The sequence below is a fragment of the Delphinus delphis genome, chromosome 11, assembly GCF_949987515.2.
Source record: "Delphinus delphis chromosome 11, mDelDel1.2, whole genome shotgun sequence".
In the NCBI taxonomy this organism is placed as follows: Eukaryota; Metazoa; Chordata; class Mammalia; order Artiodactyla; family Delphinidae; genus Delphinus; species Delphinus delphis.
In genome coordinates this window covers 9,234,449-9,255,826 of record NC_082693.1, presented here as the reverse complement: position 1 = coordinate 9,255,826, position 21,378 = coordinate 9,234,449, and the positions used below count along the sequence as shown (strand labels likewise).

General features: G+C 46.1%; 1 protein-coding gene and 1 long non-coding RNA gene across 3 annotated transcripts in view; one reads left to right on the top strand and one right to left on the bottom strand.

The window, feature by feature from the left end:
- Positions 1–14,199, bottom strand: part of ETV6 (ETS variant transcription factor 6) — a 237,618-nt gene extending 223,419 nt beyond the window's left edge. The window contains exon 1 of one of the 2 annotated variants that reach the window (XM_060024303.1): positions 13,702–14,199. In XM_060024303.1, coding sequence (XP_059880286.1) covers positions 13,702–13,734 — 33 coding nt within the window. In that variant the 5' untranslated portion in view covers positions 13,735–14,199. The remainder of the gene's footprint in view (positions 1–13,701) is intronic. The other variant, XM_060024302.1, reaches the window with a different exon arrangement.
- Positions 14,200–14,683: 484 nt separating this feature from the next.
- LOC132434428 (uncharacterized) lies at positions 14,684–19,391 on the top strand. Its single transcript, XR_009521303.1, has 3 exons — positions 14,684–14,948; positions 16,082–16,176; positions 19,239–19,391. It is a non-coding gene; the product is annotated as an uncharacterized lncRNA (long non-coding RNA).
- The last annotated feature ends 1,987 nt before the right edge of the window (positions 19,392–21,378 follow it).

Genomic DNA, 21,378 nt, shown 5'->3' with positions numbered 1-21,378 from the left:
TACGTGAAGTCAGTCAGAAAGATAAAGACAAATGTTATATGATATTACTTGTATGTGGAATCTAAAAAATAATACAAATTCCTGAAAAATTTACAGAACAGAAACAGACACACAGACATATAAAACAAACTTATGGCTACCAAAGGGGAAGGGGGGTGAGGAATAAATTAGGAGTACAGATTTAACAGATACACACTACTAGATATAAATAGATAAATAAGGTTCTACTGTATAGCACAGGGAACTATATTCAATACCTTGTAATAAACTGTAATGGAAAAGAATTGGAGAAAAGAATATAGATATATACACATATATGTATAACCAAATCACTTTGCTATACACCTGAAACTAACACAATATTGTAAATCAACTATACGTCAATGAAAAAAATTATCTTTTCAGTCCATTCACCACTGAAAATACCCCCCCCCACACACACACACACACAATCTACCAACATATAAGCACCACAGGCAAACTGTTTCATAGCTGCAATATGTACACATTACCTTTTCAGACCAGACCAGGGAGATGCTCTTAGAAACAGCTTGTTAACAGCCCCTCGCATTGCTGTTTAACAATCCGTTTATAGCCCATCAGGAAGCCAGCCCTCCAAGGAGATATATTTTACATCTACATGTAGGGTTTCTTTGCCACAAGGCTGGGCTTCATGCAATCTTTCACTCTATACGCTGGAAAACAGATTATGCCGTAATTGCTGAGACATACGATCCTATGAGCATGCAATACATCTGCACATATACAGAGTCACAAGAACAAACCCTTGGAATAAAAGCAGAATGATGTCCAAGGAAGCACAAGCCACCCCATACAGTCCCGACCAGAACTAAAAATAGTGCAAAAAGACCTGGTGTCAGCTACCCTCGCACTGTTCCCTCTAGAACACGCTACTTCTAACCTCCAGTGTTGGTTTTTAAGCTTGAGCCTTCAATAACTGTACTTAGAAACCTTTCCCTGACCCAAAGAAGCTACTTTCCAGGCTTTGGATTGTGGAGCAATAGTTCAATGCACTTCGATTATGAGGCCATTAATGTACACAAGATGCGAACAAAGAGCGAAGCTGAAATTGTGAATTCCCCCCAAAGCCTAACATGTGTGCCCTGCGGCCACTAGGGCCAGCTGAGAGATTACCTTTCTGGCAAATGGAAACCCCTGAAGCTCTAAGTACCATCAACTGCCCAAAGTGCAGCCAGCTGGACCCCACCTGGGGAAGCGTGAGGCCAAAACTTCCCCAAAGTGGCGCAACCTTGTCAACACAGCCCCAGGCGGAGTCCCAGAAGGATTAAGAGAGAAAAGCACCCTAAGTATATACAAGACCCCAAGAAGAATCACAAGCACCAATATGGGGGCCAGAGCTGTGAAGTGGATCCTTCCTCATAATCCATCTGACATGTAGCCTGGCGGTCCACAAACATGTGCATCGGGTAGGATAACGAGATTTGCCCAAACTAGGCTCTGCAGGTCATCCTAAATGGACCCAAATAAGAAACAGGAGGTGTTGCGAACTCATTTTCACCTATAACCTAGATAAAACTAACCAAGAGGCAAGAGGACTATACTCCCGTCCACCCACACCCCTCGCCATGGCAAACCTTTAAATACCACAGTTGAAATGGAAACGTACCCAGAACCATCGTTCCCTTCAATGGGACTGTTCAAGGCCATGGCTGACCACGAAAGCACGCCCAGGCATCCCCCTACCTTACAGAAGCTCCACTTGGCCATTTCACCAAATCTTTCGAGACAGACAAATTCTCAGAAAAGCAGGCTAAGGTTAACAGTGACTTGCACCCCGGGGCCCGGCTCGTCCCTCTGCTGGAATAACAGGCAGGGCCTTTCGGCGGGGTGTGCGTGGCTTTCTGCCTTTTCTTGCATTTTTAAGGTTCTTTTCCCTCCGAGGCCTCGTCCCACACATCTCCAAGCAGAGCCCACGACCTTGCACCCAGAAAATGAGAAATAAATCTGCCGTTGATGTCAGTGGATCTTTATTCATTTTCTAGGGTAGGGAGCTTAGAAAAAGCCAAGGTGCCAGGGAGGGTGGGAACACATAAGACGGGTATACTAATAGGTGCCCTACTTGAGATGTAACCCAACACCTAGGTCCCTGTGCCCATCTCCCTCCCGTCTGGGTGAAAGTTAAAGATCCCCTTACAGCATGCTGAAAGAGATTAGAGGATCACCACTGCAGCCTTCCTGTGCTCGCCAGCATTCCCCCAGGATTCCATCGTATCCAAAAACTGCTTCTGACCTGCAGCTGACTTTTGCTTCCGAGAAGCGTGCCCTCACCACTCATGCACGGCCCCGCCAGGAGCACAGAGCCTCAGAGGTGCACAAGAGCAGAATGCCAACTTTGGAGAGAGGCTTTGTTTCTCTGGGTCTGAGGGCAAAGCCTCTTGCCTTCCCAACGGGTATGGTCTCCCATCCCAACTCACCCTAAAGTGTTCAAGTCAGCAGACCCGGGGCAGGACTCGGGGGCACAGAGTCAAACATGGAGCTGGCAGCCTTCCAGGGGACTTGAGATGTCGTCAGCCAAACTGGGTCATTCAGATCTCCACAACCGGGAGAAGAGGAGACTCACCCAGACTGGGGACCTAGGCCACTCGGAATTCACCCTTAAATGACAGTTCTCCCACCCAGTGCACCTCACTTTGGAGACAGGCCAGATGGAGAGGTGCAGAGTGAGAGTGATCCTGACCTGCCGTCCCCACCCATCACTGGCCACGACTGTCAAGACCATGAGGAGAGCCACGGTCTCGACAGAACAAGGCACCAGTCAAGTGAACTCATGACCCGGATTTTTCAGATCTCAAGTCGAAAGGAGGACACGGCAGCTACCAAATGCATGAGGGGGCCAATCTTTCAGATTGCCCAGTTCCCAAAACCAGATGTGCCAACTCCAGGGCAGGAATTTGGACACGAGAGCACCCACAGAGGCCCAAAGAAATGAGAACTCACTTCTGTCCCCTCGGGTGCCCGGCCTGTGATCACAAACCTACACACGAAAAGACAGCGCTGGACCAGATGGCTGAGTCAGGAGACACAACCACGTGGTCTGCTCTGGCAGGAGGCCGACGTGACGGTCACAGATAGTGTCTGGGAAAGATATATGGTCTAGAACAATGAAGGAAGGAAGTAACATGGAAAGAAGTTGCCTTCCCTGTCTGAGCTTCCACCAAGCAGTCCAGAAAAGTACTCAGCAAACGCCTGCTCCCCTTTTATAACATCTCAGGTACGGTTCCTCTTGGCTACACCAGTGGCAGATCTATTTATCCGAGTACTAATTATTAGGCTTCAGACAATACTGGTCCCAAACTGTCTCTTGACCTGGAGTCTTCGTCAGGGATGCCAGCACTGTTCTGGCCACACCACAGCCAGGCTGGTACACGCAAGGCCACCGCTGCACACCTAGACCCACACTTTCCCCACAGACCCAGGGAGGTGTTAGGGACACGGGTGACTTCAGAGACAGAAAGCCTGTTCTTTGGGGGTTGATTTTTTTTTTTTTAATTACAATGCTGATTTCTATCTGTAGCTCATTTCTTCCAGGAAATACTTGAGAGTCAGTATCTCATCTTTGGTTGCTGCTTCCTCGTGTATAGGGGATGTCACAGAACCAGGGATTAGTGACCTCATGATACAGAGAAATCTTCAGAAAGATGAAGCCACCTGGCCTCATCATAACCCACCGGAGAGGGCTGCAAGAGAGCTGAGCAGAAAGATCACCAAAGTTCTCTTGTGTTTTCCAGGGCGAAGGGAGAGGAACGGTTGCTCTCCAGACCTAAGCTCTTTCCTCAACGGCCTAAAAGTGCCCACACCTGCTTCTGGGGACGGCGGCGGAGGCCGCGCACATTCTCTCCACTGTTCCTCAAAAAGGGCTATTTTCCAGGCCCCACTTCATCTTCTCATTTAAAATGGATATCAAAGGAAAACGCAGGAACGCACTGTAAGTCCACAGCAAAAGACTGCTAACAAATACTTCAGCGCCCCTCTTCACATTTACTAAAAACAAAGGTTCCCTCATGCCCCAAAGTTACAAATTTGGCTTCTTCAAACTCTTCCGTCTAAACCTCCACGAAGAGCCATCCACTCCTGACGCTTGGAACTGGAAATTCACCACCCACGGCAAACAGTGTCTGCTCTGTGGTCAGACAGACACGGGGCTGCGTGCCACACAGAAGCGGACTGAAGAATGGACGCTCCCTCTCGAGTCTCGGCCCGGTCACAAATAATAAGCAACTGTATGAACAGGCAGATCCCTGAATAGGTTTGAATACTTGAGGGCTGAGTAATAACGCCCATCAGAGGCCCTGCACAGTACTTCCAGGCTTCGGGGTTTTTCCTCTCCTTTCATCTCTGGAAACTTATTCAGAACCCTACTAGCTCTGCCCTCACAATTTGAAGATGCAAGAGGCATCTGTTTCTACCATAATTACAGCTGGCTCCTTGCTCCTGTTACTGGGGTCTGTATTCAATGAAAGTCAAAAGCGAGGCTCTGCTGAGCGCTGACTGAGCGACCCCAACCCTGGGAGAAACTCATGGCGACGGTGAGAAGAGCCCAGCCTGGGAGCTGGCCCACCTGCAAGGCCTGGAGTTCAGTTCAGGCGGTGCCACAAACCAGCCACGGGAGCTCGAGCAATACCGTCACATCTCTGAGCTCCATTTTCTCAACGGTATAAGGCAGGCACAGGACTAGAAAGTCTCTCGCCCCTTCTAGATCCCTGTGATGGGAAGATATATAAAGAGGGAGAATAACTAAGTTTGGGTGTTTTTAAAACAACGTAAGGCAGTGCCAACGGCCCCCAAAGACAGGTGTTTTTATTACCACTTCAGATGACTTAACAGGTTCAAGCTTAAGATGAACAAGTTCAAGAAGCAGCATTCGCACTCAGGTCTGTCTACTACAGGGTCCTTCCTTCCCCTGGAAGCTCTTCACGGCATGGCAATGACCGCTCCCCTCTTCTCGGGAACTTACCATCCCCTTAAGGGAAACCAGTGTTACAGAGAAGAACCAATGAATAGCATCAGGCAGAACAAAGTGCAAATCAAACTCTGAAGCAGCGCTGACTGGAACTACACGGGATCAACAGTCACATCACTGAGCGTACACACCCACGGTGCTCACACCAGCGGGGCCACACGCCCTTTCCAGGTCATTCAGGAAATAAGACCGTTTTCCGTGTATCTGACTCCCACATACAAAGGGAAAATACCCCCGAGGAACACAAGAGCTCCGGTGAGCGTGCAGATTTACTGGGTAGTTCTTTCCTGTCTTCTTTGGGGAGTAAGGTATTATTTTTATAAGTCATTCGTCCAGATAGCTGAAGCGTGGCCTTCTAAAAACGTAACGTTATTTCTATGCCAACCATTTTCGCTGGACAGCTTTCCAAAATGCATGACACTATTTCCTAACTTCCTAAATCTCATAATTTACAGTTTGTCTTCAACTTGGACAAGGTCATAATGATGATCATTAATGCTGTCGGTCATTGTGTGGTACCAGACAAAGGGGTTTCACTCTCTAGATAGGAGTCCTCACCATGAAGCTATGCTTTCTGAGGTCTTGTCTGCTTTTTGCCAATTTTCCTGGTGTGAGTGGAACACGGTCCCGGGACAGAACACCTGGATCCTGACTCCAGCTCAGCTTTGAAGAGTACTGTGAACTCAAGCAGGCTATTTAAATGCTGCACGGGCCAGTTTCCTCATCTGTTTCATGAGAATCAGGACTTAGGCTTTCTTAGTCTCTTCTTAACTCCCTCCACGCCATGTCTCTGTGTGCTTCCTTCCCTATGTCTGCTCTGAAGACAGGCTTCATTAAAGCTCTTCAAATCCACAAATGTATAAAGTCAGAGGGCCCAAATTCTCCCTTCATTCCGGGAAATTAGAACAAGGCCAGTAGGGTCAGGTATCAAGCTATCAAGAAAAAAGATAGGGCTTCCCTGGTGGCGCAGTGCTTAAGAATCCTGCCAATGAGGGGGACACAGGTTTGAGCCCTGGTCCAGGAAGATCCCACATGCTGGGGAGTAACTAAGCCCGCGAGCCCCTACTACTGAGCCCACATGCCACAACTACTGAAGCCTGCGCACCTAGAGACCGTGCTCCGAAACAAAGAGAAGCCACCGCAATGAGAAGCCCGCGTACCGCAACGAAGAGTAGCCCCCGCTCGCCGCAACTAGAGAAAGCCCACGTGTAGCAACAAAGACCCAAGGCAGTCAAAAATAAATAAATAAATTTATTAAGAAAAAAGATGATTCCTTTGGTGGGGGGGGGAAATCAGGGAACACCTGAAGAGACATCAAATAGATTCCTAGAAATCACACAGTATCTTCAGATGGACATGAGGGATGGTTAAAAAGCATTGCATTCGTGGATTGTGTAAAAAGTTTGAAATTGAAAAAAAAAAAAGCAGTGGAAGGAGAGAGACTGACCAGGGTGTGACCAAGGTGTCTAGCTCCGAGGGTGGGCAGGATGAGACAACACGGCCCTGGCCTGTCACCCACCTGATCACCTGATGATGGGGTAAGGAGACACTGGGGGAAAGCAGAGCGAGGCAGAGAGGGAAAAGATTTCTGAGAAAAACATGAAAAGGGCACAAATGAACCCACCCACAGACAAAGTATCACTAGAGAACATCAGGGGTTGGTGTACAAATGGGAGATCTGGACTTCCATTCCAAGGTGGGTGGTGCGACGTGACCATCTGGCTACCCTGCCACGAGAGGGCCGGTTAGGGGGCACCCACCCAGAGAGGGAAGGAGCATCTCTGCCGGCTCAATTCCCACCTCTCATCTTGGCCTGTGGGAAGCTCCCCCACAGCCCCATTACTCTAGGTTTCCTAACTTTCTTCATAAAGGTGGCTGTCCTTGTGTCTTGGGTCAGGAGAGAAAGTGCTTTGGAACTGTAGTCCCGAGATGTAGACTCGGTGAAGCTCGGGCCAGAGTACAGCCTGGAAGATCTCAGACCAATACATCGCTTCACAGCTATGGGCTTCAGGCTCCTCCTTTGCAAAACAGGGAGAAAACCTGCATCCCGGAGGGAGTAGTAAAGAGCAAACGAGATAATGCAGATAAAACGCTTAGCCCAAGGACCAGCACACAGCGGTATCCAATAAACGATGGTGGTGATGATGCAGGATGACCACCAACGCAGCACACAAACCCCTTTAATTACCCAGACCTTACAAGGCTCCCAAACGCAGGTGTTCCACAGTTTCCCATACGCTTAGTCCACAGGCCTGAGTAAGCAATTAGCTCATCTGGGGCTCCACACCTAACAAACACAGGCTAATACCTTCCTTGTCACCACCCCACATACTCCCCAAATTCAAGGTCATTTAGCCAAAGACCAGGCTGAACTGTATACTTTCACTATCTAAAAAGAAAGGGTGATCAAGAAAATTCACAGAGCAAGCAACATACTGATGGTACTATTTCGATGCGGAAGGTACCGTCTCCAGCACACGGCAGCCCTCATTTCTCACCAGCTGGTGGTGTGGACACAAGTCATTTCTGCCTGTTCGCACGGAGGCTCAGCCTGAGACACCCTGGAAAGCCACGCTCTATTAGGCTGGTTCCTGTATGTTCAAAAATCAATGAAAATGTGTTTGTTTTTTAACAGGCTATCGTTCTAACTTCTCACTAACTTTACCCTTTCTCTCTCCAAATACTAGGCTTGGCAGCGACTGGTCTTTAAGCTGGGCCCCTTCTGGCGTGGGAACCCTGCGTCAACTTACACTCGTGCTATTCAGCGCATCCACACAGAGACTGGTTTCTACAACAAATGCGGCAGTGAAGGACTCTGCCAGAAAACCACCATCACTGCGTCTCCTGAAGTAGCATTCACAGAGACAAATACTTCGTTTGTACACCCCACACCCTAGGGGGCTTCGTTTGGCGCTGATTCCCTCAGCCAGGAGATCCACACCACAGGGCAACTTTTCAACATCCGTAACAGAACGCACCTGCTCTTCAAGATGGTCCTCACACGCCCTCCCCACCTGCCCCCAGCCTGCCTCAGTGTGCTCAACTCAGATGCCCAGAATTTGTTTTAGTTCCACCTTCCTCTGGTGCCCGTATTTGGGGTGTTTCTTCCCTTCACTTACCTATGCGAAAGAGGTAAGCTACTTCCCTAGGACCAGCTGCCATGTTTTTAGCTGATGCAGAGCCTACTGTGTATAAATTAAGGTGTACAGTTGAGCCTAGGGCCCCCTCAAGGATTCCTCAGAAAAGGCCCTGCTAACAGGTCCAGCACCCTCAGCCCCAAACAGAAGTACCAGTCCCTCACATGGTATAAAAAAGTACCACTGCACCCCACCATCCCATCTTTGGGGATAAATCCAAAGAACTCAAAGCAGGATCTCAAAGAGGCATTTGTACGGCCATGTTCACCTCCGCAGTATTCACAACACCTGTGAGATACAACACCTGTGAGATGAGAGTAACCCAAATGTCCATCAACAGATGAATGGATAAAGAAAATATGGCATATACGTAAAATGGAATATTACGCAGCCTTGAAAAAAGGAAATCCTGTCACATACTGCAACATAGATGAGCCTCCAGGCCATTATGCTAAGTGAAGTAAAGAAAGTATGATTCCACTCATATGAACTATTTAAAGTAGTCAAAATCAGAAAGAAAATAGGAAGGTGGTTACAGAGGGCTGGGAGAAGGGGAGAGGGGAAATGGGTGTTGAGCGAGTATAGAGTTTCAGTGTTGCAAGATGAAAAAGTTCTAGAGATCAGTTGCACAACAACGTGAACAGACAACACGACTGAACTGTACCCTTAAAAATGGTTAAGATGGTAAATTTAATGCTACATGCTTTTTACCAGAATACAAAAAATGTATTGCTGTAGATGGTGGTGCAAATACAAGTCCATGAAGCCCTTCTTCCCTCATCCCCCCCTCCTACTCCTTCCTCTTCTCACATCTAACAATATACCCTCTGGACCCAGGGCTCCCACACACACCATCTTCCTTGGCACGTACCTCTGTGCCCTCATACCAGCTGGCTTTCGATTAAAATGGACCAAGCTGGGAAGTGCTAGAGAGTGTGCAGCCTGTTGTATCGAATCTCCTTGGCCTCTTATAGGGATGCACCGTGAACCCAGCCCAGTGAGGGACAGGGGCCTGAGAACCAGGGGGTCTGCGTTGCTCTAAACCTGGCTCAGTCACCGATCAGCTGAAGCAAACAATTTAGCTGTGTGGACCTCCTCTCCATAAAAATCAGACGTTGTAGGGACTTCCCTAGTGGCGCAGTGGTTAAGAATCCTCCTGCCGGGCTTCCCTGGTTGGTGCAGTGGTTAAGAATCTGCCTGCCAATGCAGGGGACACGGATTCGATCCCTGGTCTGGGAAGATCCCACATGCCGCGGAGCAACTGAGCCCGCGCGCCACAACTACTGAGCCTGTGCTCTAGAGCCTGCGAGCCACAACTACTGGAGCCCACGTGCCACAACTACTGAAGCCCGCAGGCCTAGAGCCTGTGCTCTGCCACAAGAGAAGCCACTGCAATGAGAAGCCCGCACAGTGTAACAAAGAGTAGACCCCGCTCACCGCAGCTAGAGAAAGCCCGCACACAGCAACGAAGACCCAACGAAACCATAAATAAATAAATAAATAAATAAGAATCCGCCTGCCAATACAGGGGACATGGGTTCAAGCCCTGGTCCAGGAAGATCCCACATGACGCGGAGCAACTAAGCCCGTGCCCCTAGAGCCCGCGCTCCGCAACAAGAGAAGCCACTGCAGTAAGAAGCCCGCGCCCCGCAATGGAGAGTAGCCCCCGCTCACCGCAACTAGAGAAAGCCCGTGCGCAGCAACAAAGACCCAACACAGCGAAAAAATAAACTAAAATCAGACGTTGGCCCAGGTGATCTTTATAGTCTCTCAGCTCTTAGATTCTCAAAGTTCCCTGATTCACTTGCTGAAGACCCTGGGGAAAACTTAGAAGCCTGCTAATCTGAACCTTCTCCAGTGATTCCTCAAGCCCCTGTCTCGTATCTTTTACCCAGTTCCATATTGTTGTTTGTTGAGACACAAAAGCAGTTTTTGAAAATGTTATCAAAATAAGAAAACATTATTATTAGGCCAAAATTCTACCAGTAATAATTTTTAGGCAGACACCCAAGGGAGTGCTCTAGGCCTCCCTGTGACAGCAGAGTGGCCCTAGTAACCACTGTATGCTAGCCTGTGGGTGAAGTGTTAAGTCACTCCGAGCACACAGGACAGAGAGCGGAAAGGGTACTGACCTCCTTCCATGCTTCACTGCAAGTCAGCAAACATTACTGACACACATTTCTGAGCCAGGTGCCAAGGTGGGCACCAGGACGCAAAGATAATCGCCACTAAACCCAAGGAGCTCAGAGCCCAGGAGGGGAAACCCAGAGACTCCCAGAAAGCAGCAAAATAGAGATTGCATTCCGCTAAAAAAGCCAACCAGTACGGAGGGCAGGGAAAGGAGGGGCCAGGGATGTTACGCAACTATTTCTCTGTACTATCCTGGATAGTTCTAGCCGGCCGCCCAGCCAGCCTTACGCAGGGCTGTGTCTGCTGGGCCATAGTTACTTTCCACTGCAACTTGGCTGAAGTTAAAACTGAACAGGTGACTTGAAGGTGAAGGCTGATGATGGAAAAGATAGCCTCTTCCTTTCTCCCGTACCCAGCAGTCAGCCACACGATCCTCCGAAAGAAATAATTTGACTTTTTACAGAGTTAGGTGACCCCGTCCTTACATTGAAACAACCCCAAATGGTCAGGAATGGAAGCATTTAATCTCTCACGATGAGGGCGCCCAGTGCAGACAAACAGTGGGGCGCAGCCATAGTTTGGGTGACCTTGGGCTGGTCAACCTGTCTTCTGCTATAAACATGTGTCTGATATTAACTTCCCTGCGGTGCCGGGAACATGCTTATAAAGTGCAAAAGAAATATAAAAGCCAATATCAGGCATTCATCAGCAACCACCACCATGAAAGTGATACAAAGATGTCACTGACTGATTCAGAAACTTTCACCCTGGAAATTCCACCGAAATCGTACACTACTCTTTTCTAGCACAGAAGTAAACAGAGTACTTCCCTCTGTGGCTGCCTCTGGTCAGGCTCCTCTGTGCTCCATCACACCAGCTGCTGAGGAATTTACTGCCTGCTGACCAGCTGCTTGTAAGGAATGAGAGCCAGGGAGGAAGGTTTCAGGAGTAGACAGGAGGAGTGAAGGAAATCTCTCCACACAGAGAGCCTTCCGTGTCACATGTCCTCAGGATATCAGAGCCATCAGGTCATCCTTGAAAGCTCCTGACACTCATTCTCTGCTCCACAGAAAACTTTATTGTTTACTGGACTGTAGAAAAAAATCCCAGTTCTTGTGGGTTCCCAGCAAACATTTTTTATTATGCAGTCACTGTACCACATCCCAAGGACTGAGGGAAACACCGCACACATCACCAGAGCATTTTCAGACAAGCTAGAATAAGCCCAGTCCTTGATCTCCGGCGCTTCTTACTGGAACGTTGCAAACTAAACAAACTCTGTGGAAAAACGCACTTCACATATGTGCATTTAAACATATGCACAGTCCAAGCAAACAGTCATATTCTGGTTCCATAAAGAGCAATCCAAAATAAAAGCGATACTTTCATTACTAGTGAAGACCATTAAATCTAATTACAGAGAAATACAGAGTGAGAAAAGAGGCTCCCGAAAAGAACTGCGGGGTAAACAATAAGGAAAAAAATGATATACAAACTACGGCTGCAATTTTTATGTCACATGTAAGACACTGTGCTGTCTGGGTTTAGGAATGATTCCATCCATGTGTGTAAGGAAAGGGCTGCTGTAGCCTCCCACTGGGGTACAATAAGGTGAGCACCTGCAGTACCCAAACATAAGCCCCTCAGAACAGGGGGCATATGCAGTCTCTTTAGAAGAGACATCGAGAAAAGTCACAGAAAGGCTTGTTTTTTGTTGTTTTCACCCTAAAATCACTATCTCATAGTTGGTCCAGGTTCTCCCCAGGTCAGATTTATTGCCATAGAGCTAAATACAATTTACTGATTTCATACCCTAGTATTTAGTTACCTCTGTTTGTGTTATGTAGTGTCAGATAAATTAGATCAGGCATACCGTAGGATTTTCCTGAACTCGTAGAATCAAATTTATACAGCAAAAGAAATTGGTTTTGAAGTATAAACCTACCTAACATCTTTACTCTGACACTCCCCTGCTACCCCAGACATACTGCTATCCCCAGATATGTACAAACACAGAAACCCGAAAGTTCCACCGGGCATTTTTTTGCGAGGCAAAAACAAAGAAACCCAACCCACCTTTTCAGTTCACATTAGCCCTAATTCAAACCCCATGAGAATCTTGCCTGATAAGAAACACTAACACCTGAGTATAATTATGAAACCCTAATAAGCAAACATGAGAAAATACTGTTTCCTCTAAACAGATCCTATGGAAAAGCCGTGTTAAAGCAGGAAAGGTTTCTCGAATTCTCCATAGATGAAGAAAACTGGTTACTTGTGCATTGTCTCTGCAGGGTTCCCTCAATGAACACAGTTAATGGGCCAAGCCACAAACTTCAGGAGCTTCAGCGTCTCACAGAAGCAAAAGGCTTTTCCATCTGGGTACTGATGGAACAGTGAAATGGAAGTGCACACCAAATGCAAGGACGGGCAAAATAATTGGGGGAGATGGACAAATCAGTCTGCCTCCTCACGGTGGCAAACTTTACGACAACTTTCTAGAAGCAACAAACCGCAACACCACTAGCCTTTATAGACACACACATATATATAAATGTACACACACAACTACTTGGAAGGTAAATGCTGTGTTTGCAAACATCCTTCACCATCTTGCATTTACAATACTGAAAACCATGGCCAGAAAGCTGGGAGATTTCTACTCTTAGCTCTCCTCTCTGCACTGTCAAACTGGGAAGGTCATTTTGTCTGGTCACTTAGGTAATTCTCCCTCTCTGCAACACGGGAGTTTTCTACTTTGGGATTGCTCAGCGTTCATATGCATCAGAGTAAAATAACCATTCAGCGACTTTATTCACCTTGGTTTAAAGGGGAAAAAAAAAGAAAGAAAAGAAATTCATTGTGCAATGCCCAGGAAAAGCTGACACCACGACTGTCTCTCCGACAAGCGCTTGCAATTACAATGCGGGGGTGGGGGGAATCTGTCTGATCCGACTCTGTGAGCCCTTAAAAAAAAGAAATGATTCCAATCCCAATGGAGCCGGAGAACTTTTTTTCTAAGGAGACCACCCCTCGGGAACAAAAGTTCCATTTCGGTCACATGTTGGGAGTACGAATAGGGACCAGGTTTTTTTAAAGGCGCACTAATTACGGGGGTGTTTTACAGTCCTGGAGAGCACTCGGGCTCCTCCAGACCGACGGTGACTGGCATTTCATTGTCAAAAAGCAAAGGGGTGAGGTGAGGGCGCAGGAGCCGACAGGGCGCTCGGCGGGAGGGGGGGAGCAGCAAGGTTACACTAAAGGGTACGCTGCCGCCGCGAGCCGCGTCTCCTTCCCCGGCGCCCCAAATAATTTCCTGCGAACAGAGCGACTGCAACAGTCCCCTCACAACTGAAGAGCCCAGTACGACTGGCCGGGCCGGTGCAGCTCAAGGTTTTCCACCCCGGAGAGGGAGGGGGAGAAGATCTTTACCTTAATGCTACACTGAGCAGGAGTCTCAGACATGTCTCACAGCGAGAGAGATCAGGAAGTTCTCAGTTTTTTTCCACTTTCCTTTCCTCTCCCCAACCCAGAAACGCTCCACAGCCGGCCGGACGCGGTCATTTAAGAAGTTTCTTGCAGCATCTCTCCCGGCGGCCGCCCCGGGGGGCCGCGAGCGCGCGGGGCGGGGCGGGCGCCGGCGGAGTCGCCGCGCGGGGCGGCGGGGGCGTGGGAGCCGGGCGGCGCGGCGGCGGGGTCTGCAGGTCGCGGTGCGGCGCGGCGACCCGGGACGCAGCCCGGCCGGCCTCCCGCTCTCTCCTCCCACCCGGGCCGGCGCCCCCGCCCCCCGCCCTCCCGCCGCTCTCCCTCGCTCTCTCTCTCGAATGTTTTCCTTCCTGGAAGAGAGAAACTGAAAGGCAGAACTGAGAAAGCTCTTTGCTCATTGATCTTGAGAGTTTCAGTGCAGAAACTGACGTGAATTCCCAGCACTGAGCTCTGCCTCTTAAAGGAGCCACCAGGAAATAAAAGATCGGGTTACAGCCCCGCATCGGAGAAATAAAAGCCGGGCCGGGGTGGGGGAGGGGCGGCGGCGGGGGCGCGGGCGGAGGATCCCGGGGAGCGGGGCCGCGCGAGGCCGCGGCTGCTAACTAGGCGGGCGGCGCGGCCCCCGCCGGCCTGGCGCGGGGCGTCCTAGGCTCCGCTGGGCCGCCGCCTGGCTCGCGGAAGACACGCCGAGAAACGTTCCATCGGGGCCCCAGAAACCTCAGAACAGGTTTTATTAAACGCCTCCCCTCCCCTAGCTCCGTCTCTTGGATACATTGAAAGGCACAGGGTTTCCCCACCCCCCGCCGAGCGCAGACGCAATGAAAATAATTATATAGGAAGGGACATTCCGGTAAGGACACGGAATCCGAAGGAGGAAGTAAAACAATAGCCTTTGTTCTGCTTCTCGACCGCGGCCTCTTTAAGAGAATCCACCAGGAAATGGGAGATCGGGTTACAGCCCGCACCGGGGTAAAGGGGCGAGCTAGCGAGCGAGCGAGTCGCGGAGCGCGACATCGGAGACAAAGCGGGGCGGCCGCCGGCAGAAGCCCAGCCTGGCCGCGGGGGATTCCCCGCGAAGGTGGGCGCCCGGAAAAGAGGAGGCGCGCGCGCCCGCCAGGCCGGGGATGCGGGCGCTGCCCCAGCCGAGCACGCGCCCTGGAGAAGGAAAGGCTGTTGGGAGGTTATCAAAGGCAGTTGAGTTCCTTTTCCTGACCCCCCTTCCTCCCTGTTTCGAAATCCTCTGTCTTTTTAAAGCAATAGCGGCCGCTACCAACCGAAATAGGTGACTCGACTGCAAAGTTGACAGGACGTGTTCCTGGAGATAATACCCCTCCCCAGGACTGCTTCTCTGAAACCATCATTGGCGGATGGGACGACCCCGGGATCCTGCCGGGGGAGGAATATTTGGTTGGAAAAACAATTGAGAGGAGGTTAAATCCTGTCGGGCTGAAGGTTCTAGCCTTGAGTACGTGCAGTCTGATCACTCTATGATTTTTATTGTTATTTATAGTCTCTGAAAATGCTCTGAAGTGTCCACTGCAGAAGGTTGAGAACATTATACTTATGTTTAAATTCTAAACCCTGCTAATACGTACGGCTTTAATGTGTGGATGTGTATTAAATTACAAATATATAAATACATATGTATAATGTGTGTCTATAGTATGTACAGATAAACCAGGACAGATTTCCCAGACCCTCCCCATTACACGGATTTTTCCTACCCACTTGCCTTCATCTCTCCACATAATAAATTGTGTTCAGACTTCTTCACACGCTCATTCGAAGAACACTCTGAACCAGAATTTATTAAAGGGGTTGGAATGGGAAAAGAGTCCTATTGCTGGGATGGTGGGAATAATGGGATTTTGTGAGTCTCCGAGGACCTCAGCAGTCCATGTCACCTGGTAGTCCTGTCCTTCCCGAGAGCGCTCATGTCCACACCAGCTCTTCTGCCCTGGACCACCTGCTGCTCCCACCTCAACCCACACACACGCGTCTACTTTTGATCCCTCGGCTGGTGTTGCAGGCGTTGGTTCTGATGTCCCATTGCTGGGTTAAGTCCTGTAAACCTCTACATCCCTTACTTATCAGCATGATCTTTGGCAACTCACTCTCTCAGCTTGGGTAAAATGGGGTGGGGAATATTACCTATCTCCTAAGATTCCTGTGAGTATTTATTAAATGAGCAAATATGTACAAAGTGATGAATTATCTGAGTTCTTATTATATACTTTATCTGCTCAATGAACGTTAGCTACCATTATTTAACCTCAGGACTGAATTAACTCTCAACTTTGTTCTATCTCCTCGTTACCTTCTCCAGGTGACTCAACAAAAGTGGCGTGTAAAGGAGACTGTGTGTGGTTCCAAAGCAAACTACGCAGTAGCAGCTGTGGAAAACATTGCATTTAGCCCGGGGTTGGTGATTTCTTTCTGCAAAGGGCCCAATAGTGAATATTTTAGGCTTTGTGCCCCAAGGGACAAAATTGAGAATATGTAGATACTTATATAGCAATAGAGAAAACAAATATCTACAGTTTTGTTTTTATTGACAAAATATAAGGTGTAATAATAAGAGTTGTAATACAGGTCTAACAATGAGAGGAATGGAACTCTTTTTTTTTTTTTAAGGGGGATAACATTTCACTTAGTTAAACCCCAGTTTAAACTAAATGTTCTCTATCATCAAAATTGACTGCAAATGTTTATCTGCCAATGGTGATCTGTCATGAGATTTCACGTATTTCATTTGGAAGCATCTGTTCATCCAGATAGGATCCTGCCAGATGTATCAATCCGTGAGCATATGGTTCTACTTGAGCATACTTATTGCTTATAAGGCATTTATACAATTTTATTGGAATTCTATAAATTCTCTTGATATTTCCCCTTTAGCGTGTCATTACATTGCAGATTAATCACTTCCAATTGAAAGTTAGGTAGAAGTGCCTCAACTGCACAGTGAAGTGGATTTTAAATATGAAAATATCCTTTTCACTTGCATCAAAATCCAAAAACCACTGCTGGAACTGTAGTTTGAGTTCAGAAAATAGAACTGCTGCAAATGTGTGTTAGAATGGACATCTTGCTTCTTGTCTTAACTTTTGACCATATAGGAAATGTATAGAGCAGCTTTATATTATTTGTGATTCAAACAATGTTAATTGTGTCGAAATGATTTAACTGTAGTATAAGCTCCACATATAGCTATATTTTGCCTTGTAGTTTTAGGTTTAATTCATGAAAAACAGACTTGATAAAGTCTGTAGCAAAACTAATTTCCAAAACCACTCAGTAATAGTAGTTAAGGGAAGTTTTCATTCACTCATTCCCATTTGTCAGGTGTTTCTCTATTCCTTGTTTCCTGACTTCTTTGGGGTAATTAGGTATTTTTTTTCATATTCCATTTAAATTCCTAGATGGTCTTTCTAGTGTTTCTTTTTTACATTAAATATAGTGGTTGCTCTAGAAATTACAATTTGCATCTTTAATTACCACAGTCTATCTTCAAATAATATTATTCTATCTCATAAATATATAAGAAACTTACAACAGCATAATTTCATTTATCCCTCTCCCATCCTTTATGATATTGTCCTATATTTTATTTCTACCTGTGTTACAAAACCCACCATACACTGTGGGGGGTTTTGATTTTTTTTTTAATATTGTAAATATGTGTGTATAATGAAGGTACTAAAATATGTCTCTTTTTAATCTGTCCAGCTATTTATCCTTTCTGGTACTTTCTTATTCCCTCTTGCAGATCTAGTATCATTTCTGTTTGGCCTCAAGAACTTCTTTGGCATTTCTTGTTGGAGATAAAGTCTCCCAGCTTTCTTTGTGTCAGAATGTCTTTATTTCACATTCATTTTTGAAGGATAATTTTCAACTGTGTATAAATTTTAGGTTGACAGATATTTTTTTTCCTTTTGGCACTTTAAACATTTCATTCCATCTCTGTCTCCATTATTTTTAAGAGTCATTTGTAGTTCATATTTTAGCTCCCTGTGTGTAATGTCTTTTTTTCTCTGGCTGTCATTAAGACCTGGTCTCTAAACTTGGTTTTCAGAATTGTGACTAGGATGTGCCTACATGTGGGGTTTTTTTGGTTTGTTTGTATTTATTCTTCTTGATGTTGGCTACAGTTCTTGGACCTATAAGTTGGTATCTTTCGTCAGTTTTGGAAAATTCTGATCTGTTATCTCTTTGAATATTGTTTTCTGCCCATTCTTTCTACTCCTTTTTTTTTTTCCCTGCAATGATACAAGTGTTAGACCAACTGACATTGTTCAATAGACCCAAATACTCTATTGTATTTATCATTTTTTCTTTTTGACTTTCAATTTGGATGCTTTCTATTTATCTCTTTTCCAAGTTTTTTTCCTCCGTTATTGTCCAACTTACTGCTAAGCCTATCAAGTTCTTTACTTCTGATACTGTATTTTTAGCATTTCCATTTTTTAATATTCTCCATCACTTTTCTGAAGTTGCTCATATCTTTATGGGTTCTACCTTTTTTTTTTAAAGTCCTTTAGCATTTTTGTTATAATGTGATAATTCTCAAATGTGAGGTTTTCTTGCTTAACTTCAGTTGGTTTCCTTACTTGACCATGAGTTACATTTTCTTGCTCTTTTGTGTGTGTGTCTTGCTATTTTTTACTCTATGCTGGACATTTTATGTAAAACTACATACATTTTCTGTAAAAATACAGTAGACAATGAATTAAATATTTTCCTCCAAAAAGGGCCACACACATTCTCCTGTAAGACCACTAGAATTGGAGCTGAGTAGCTATAATCTATCGTTGAGGTAGATGTGGGCTTTGTTGTAATTTTTCAGTTTGATTCAGTTCACCACAGGTTTCAAATATTTTGAAGGCAAGATCAGAACTTTTCCTATAAGCAAATACTGTCTTAGAGCTGTTATCTCAGCTGTTCTGCCTTGCTTGATGTCTTCATTAGCTATCAAGCCTTCAGGCAGGCTCTCCCTTCTCTCCTGCCCTGACCCTCAATTTTTCTTAGCTGAAGGCCTGGAGTGCCATGGGTTTTCTCTCAGCTCTCCCACCCTCTACAAGTCTTTCTTAACTAAAAGCCCAGTGTGTCTCTGAGAGCGTCTCTCAGCTCTTCTTCCCTGCCCTTCTGTTTATGGCCCTATCCCAGTAGTTAGTGAGTATCAGTGGGAAAGAATAGTGAGGTAGTATAGTTGCACTCTGTGCCTGTGATTCCCCTGGATTCTAATCTGTCATATAAGCCCACCCACGGCCATTAAAATTTGTTAAAAGTTAGGCTGATTCCTCCTTGCCATCATCTATGGTGGAGTCCTATACTTCAGTCAGGGGTGAGAACCACTGTGGATCTTTTCTTTCATTTGAAGGATTGTCATTTTCTGAAACTTAATTCACTTAGGTTTCTTTGTGCTCTCATCTCTCTGATGGTTTTTTAAATTATAATTATGTAGATTATCTGGTTTGTTTTAGGTGTTAGGGAATGAATTATGGTCTCTTGTGACTTTCTACATACAAACTGGAAGAGGAACCTGAATGTCTAGTCTTTATCCTCCAAAAGAGTGATGAGGAGTGGCGAGAAGTGGGGAAGAATGAAGTTAAGAACCATGTGGAAGTGGATGTGCTTAATTAAAAAACATGGCCATTATTGTAGTATAATGTTATGTTTTTACAATGAAAATAATAACATTTAAAAAATATAAACTCCAAAAACAAAAACCCCACAAAAAAACACCATCCACATATCTCTGCCAAATCAGAATTCCTTAACCTAATGGGCATGCTTCTGTAAAAAGGATCTGTCATAACTGGTGGGGTGGGAAAGAAGAGGAGAAATGTTTCTGCTTATCCAAAGAAGACATGGGTTTTTAAATCTTAAGAGTCACTGCCTTAAACTATATATTTTCTTTACTATATCAGTCAGGGTGCATTCAGGCAGAATTACCTCCGTGTGTGTTGTGGGAGTGTATTGTGTATATATATATATAGAGAGAGAGAGAGAATGACTGTGTATTTCTGATGGCATGCTGACTGATACAGTAAAGGAAGCATACATATATATATACAGCAGGCAGCTGGAAGAGCAGATCTTCCAGCTGGGTGAAACCAAGAAATCAAGAAATGGGTGAAATCTATGCTCAACTATGGGTGAAACCAAGAAAAAGCTAGAACTCAAAAGCATGATGTCCTGGGTGTCCTACACACACACACACACACACACACACACACGCACACGCACACGCACACACACGCACACGCGCGCGCGCACACACACACACACACACACACACACACGCACACGCACACGCACACACACACACCTGGCTCGGGAGTTGCAGAAGCTGAAGGAGGATCATGGTGAAGGCGGAGCGGTCAGTGGCCCAGACACTGCCCCACACCAATGAGGGAGGCAACAGATGAGTGACAATATGTGTGAGCTACAAAATATCTGCTGCTTCATTTCTACCTTCCAAGTCACTCCACACTCTCTGCTGTGTCCCACGCTAACTGGAAACATACAGAGAAGGGAATTCTGAGAATGTATTTCAATCTAGCTAAGTTGTCACGTTACAAAGTCACTACGCAAAATGATCAGCTTCCCATAGCCCTCTCCTGCTGTTATATTTTTAGAATTTTTCAGTTCTCTGTCACATCATCCCCCATCTAACCTTCAAACTATTGTATTCCATATGCCTTCTCCCTATGGCATCCCAAACTCTCTTAATAATGCCATCATATTATCAACCTCCAAGTTAATGAACCTCAAAATAATTTTTGACATGCTGCTCTCTTTTATGCCATAAATATCGTCTCTTCCCAAATCTTTCTGTTTCATTCACAGATTCTCCTTTATCTTGCCAGAAGTGGCAACTCCAGTTTGGATTATTGCCACTTCCTTTTTCCACAGAACTTGTATAGTTTATCTATAATCACTACCGAATCTTCTATCTCTGCTCAAATCTCTTACTTCATTACTCCCATTGCTATCCTCAGGCCTTGTCCCACATTACTCAAAACTCCACCCACACACACAAACTATGAAACTATTTGTTTTCTGTCAAGTAGAACCTGAAAATCACCTCTTTCATAAATCCACCTCACACTGTATAAATGGAAGGTATCCAAAAGATAAGGAGTTGGAATGCTGGAGTGGATTTATTATGTAAGAACTACCGCTCTCCCCTAATTATGACCTGGGAGGGTTCAGAAGACACTCCCTTCAACAAGGCTTTAAGTGGTGCATTGTTGAAGCAAACACCAGCACCCTTGCAGAGTCCTATAGTAGCCATTCTCTAAGCCATGAATGCTGCCATTAGACTGGGCTCTCTGAATTCACTGGGGATGGTGGGATACTGGAGTGACAGGTGTCAAGTGACATTGCTTAACTATTTTAACTACCAGAGATAAGAAAACATGGTTATCATAATGGATAGCAAAGCTAAAGTGATAATTAATCACCATGGTTTGATCTTTGGTATTGGCTAATTTACTGGGATCTCCCTAGGACTGAAATTAATAGACATCCTATTGAAGTCTTACTTGACTTGTATACACAGAAAAGCTCTAGGTCCAGAGTCAAAAATTCTGACCTGAGTCCCAATAACAGACAGTG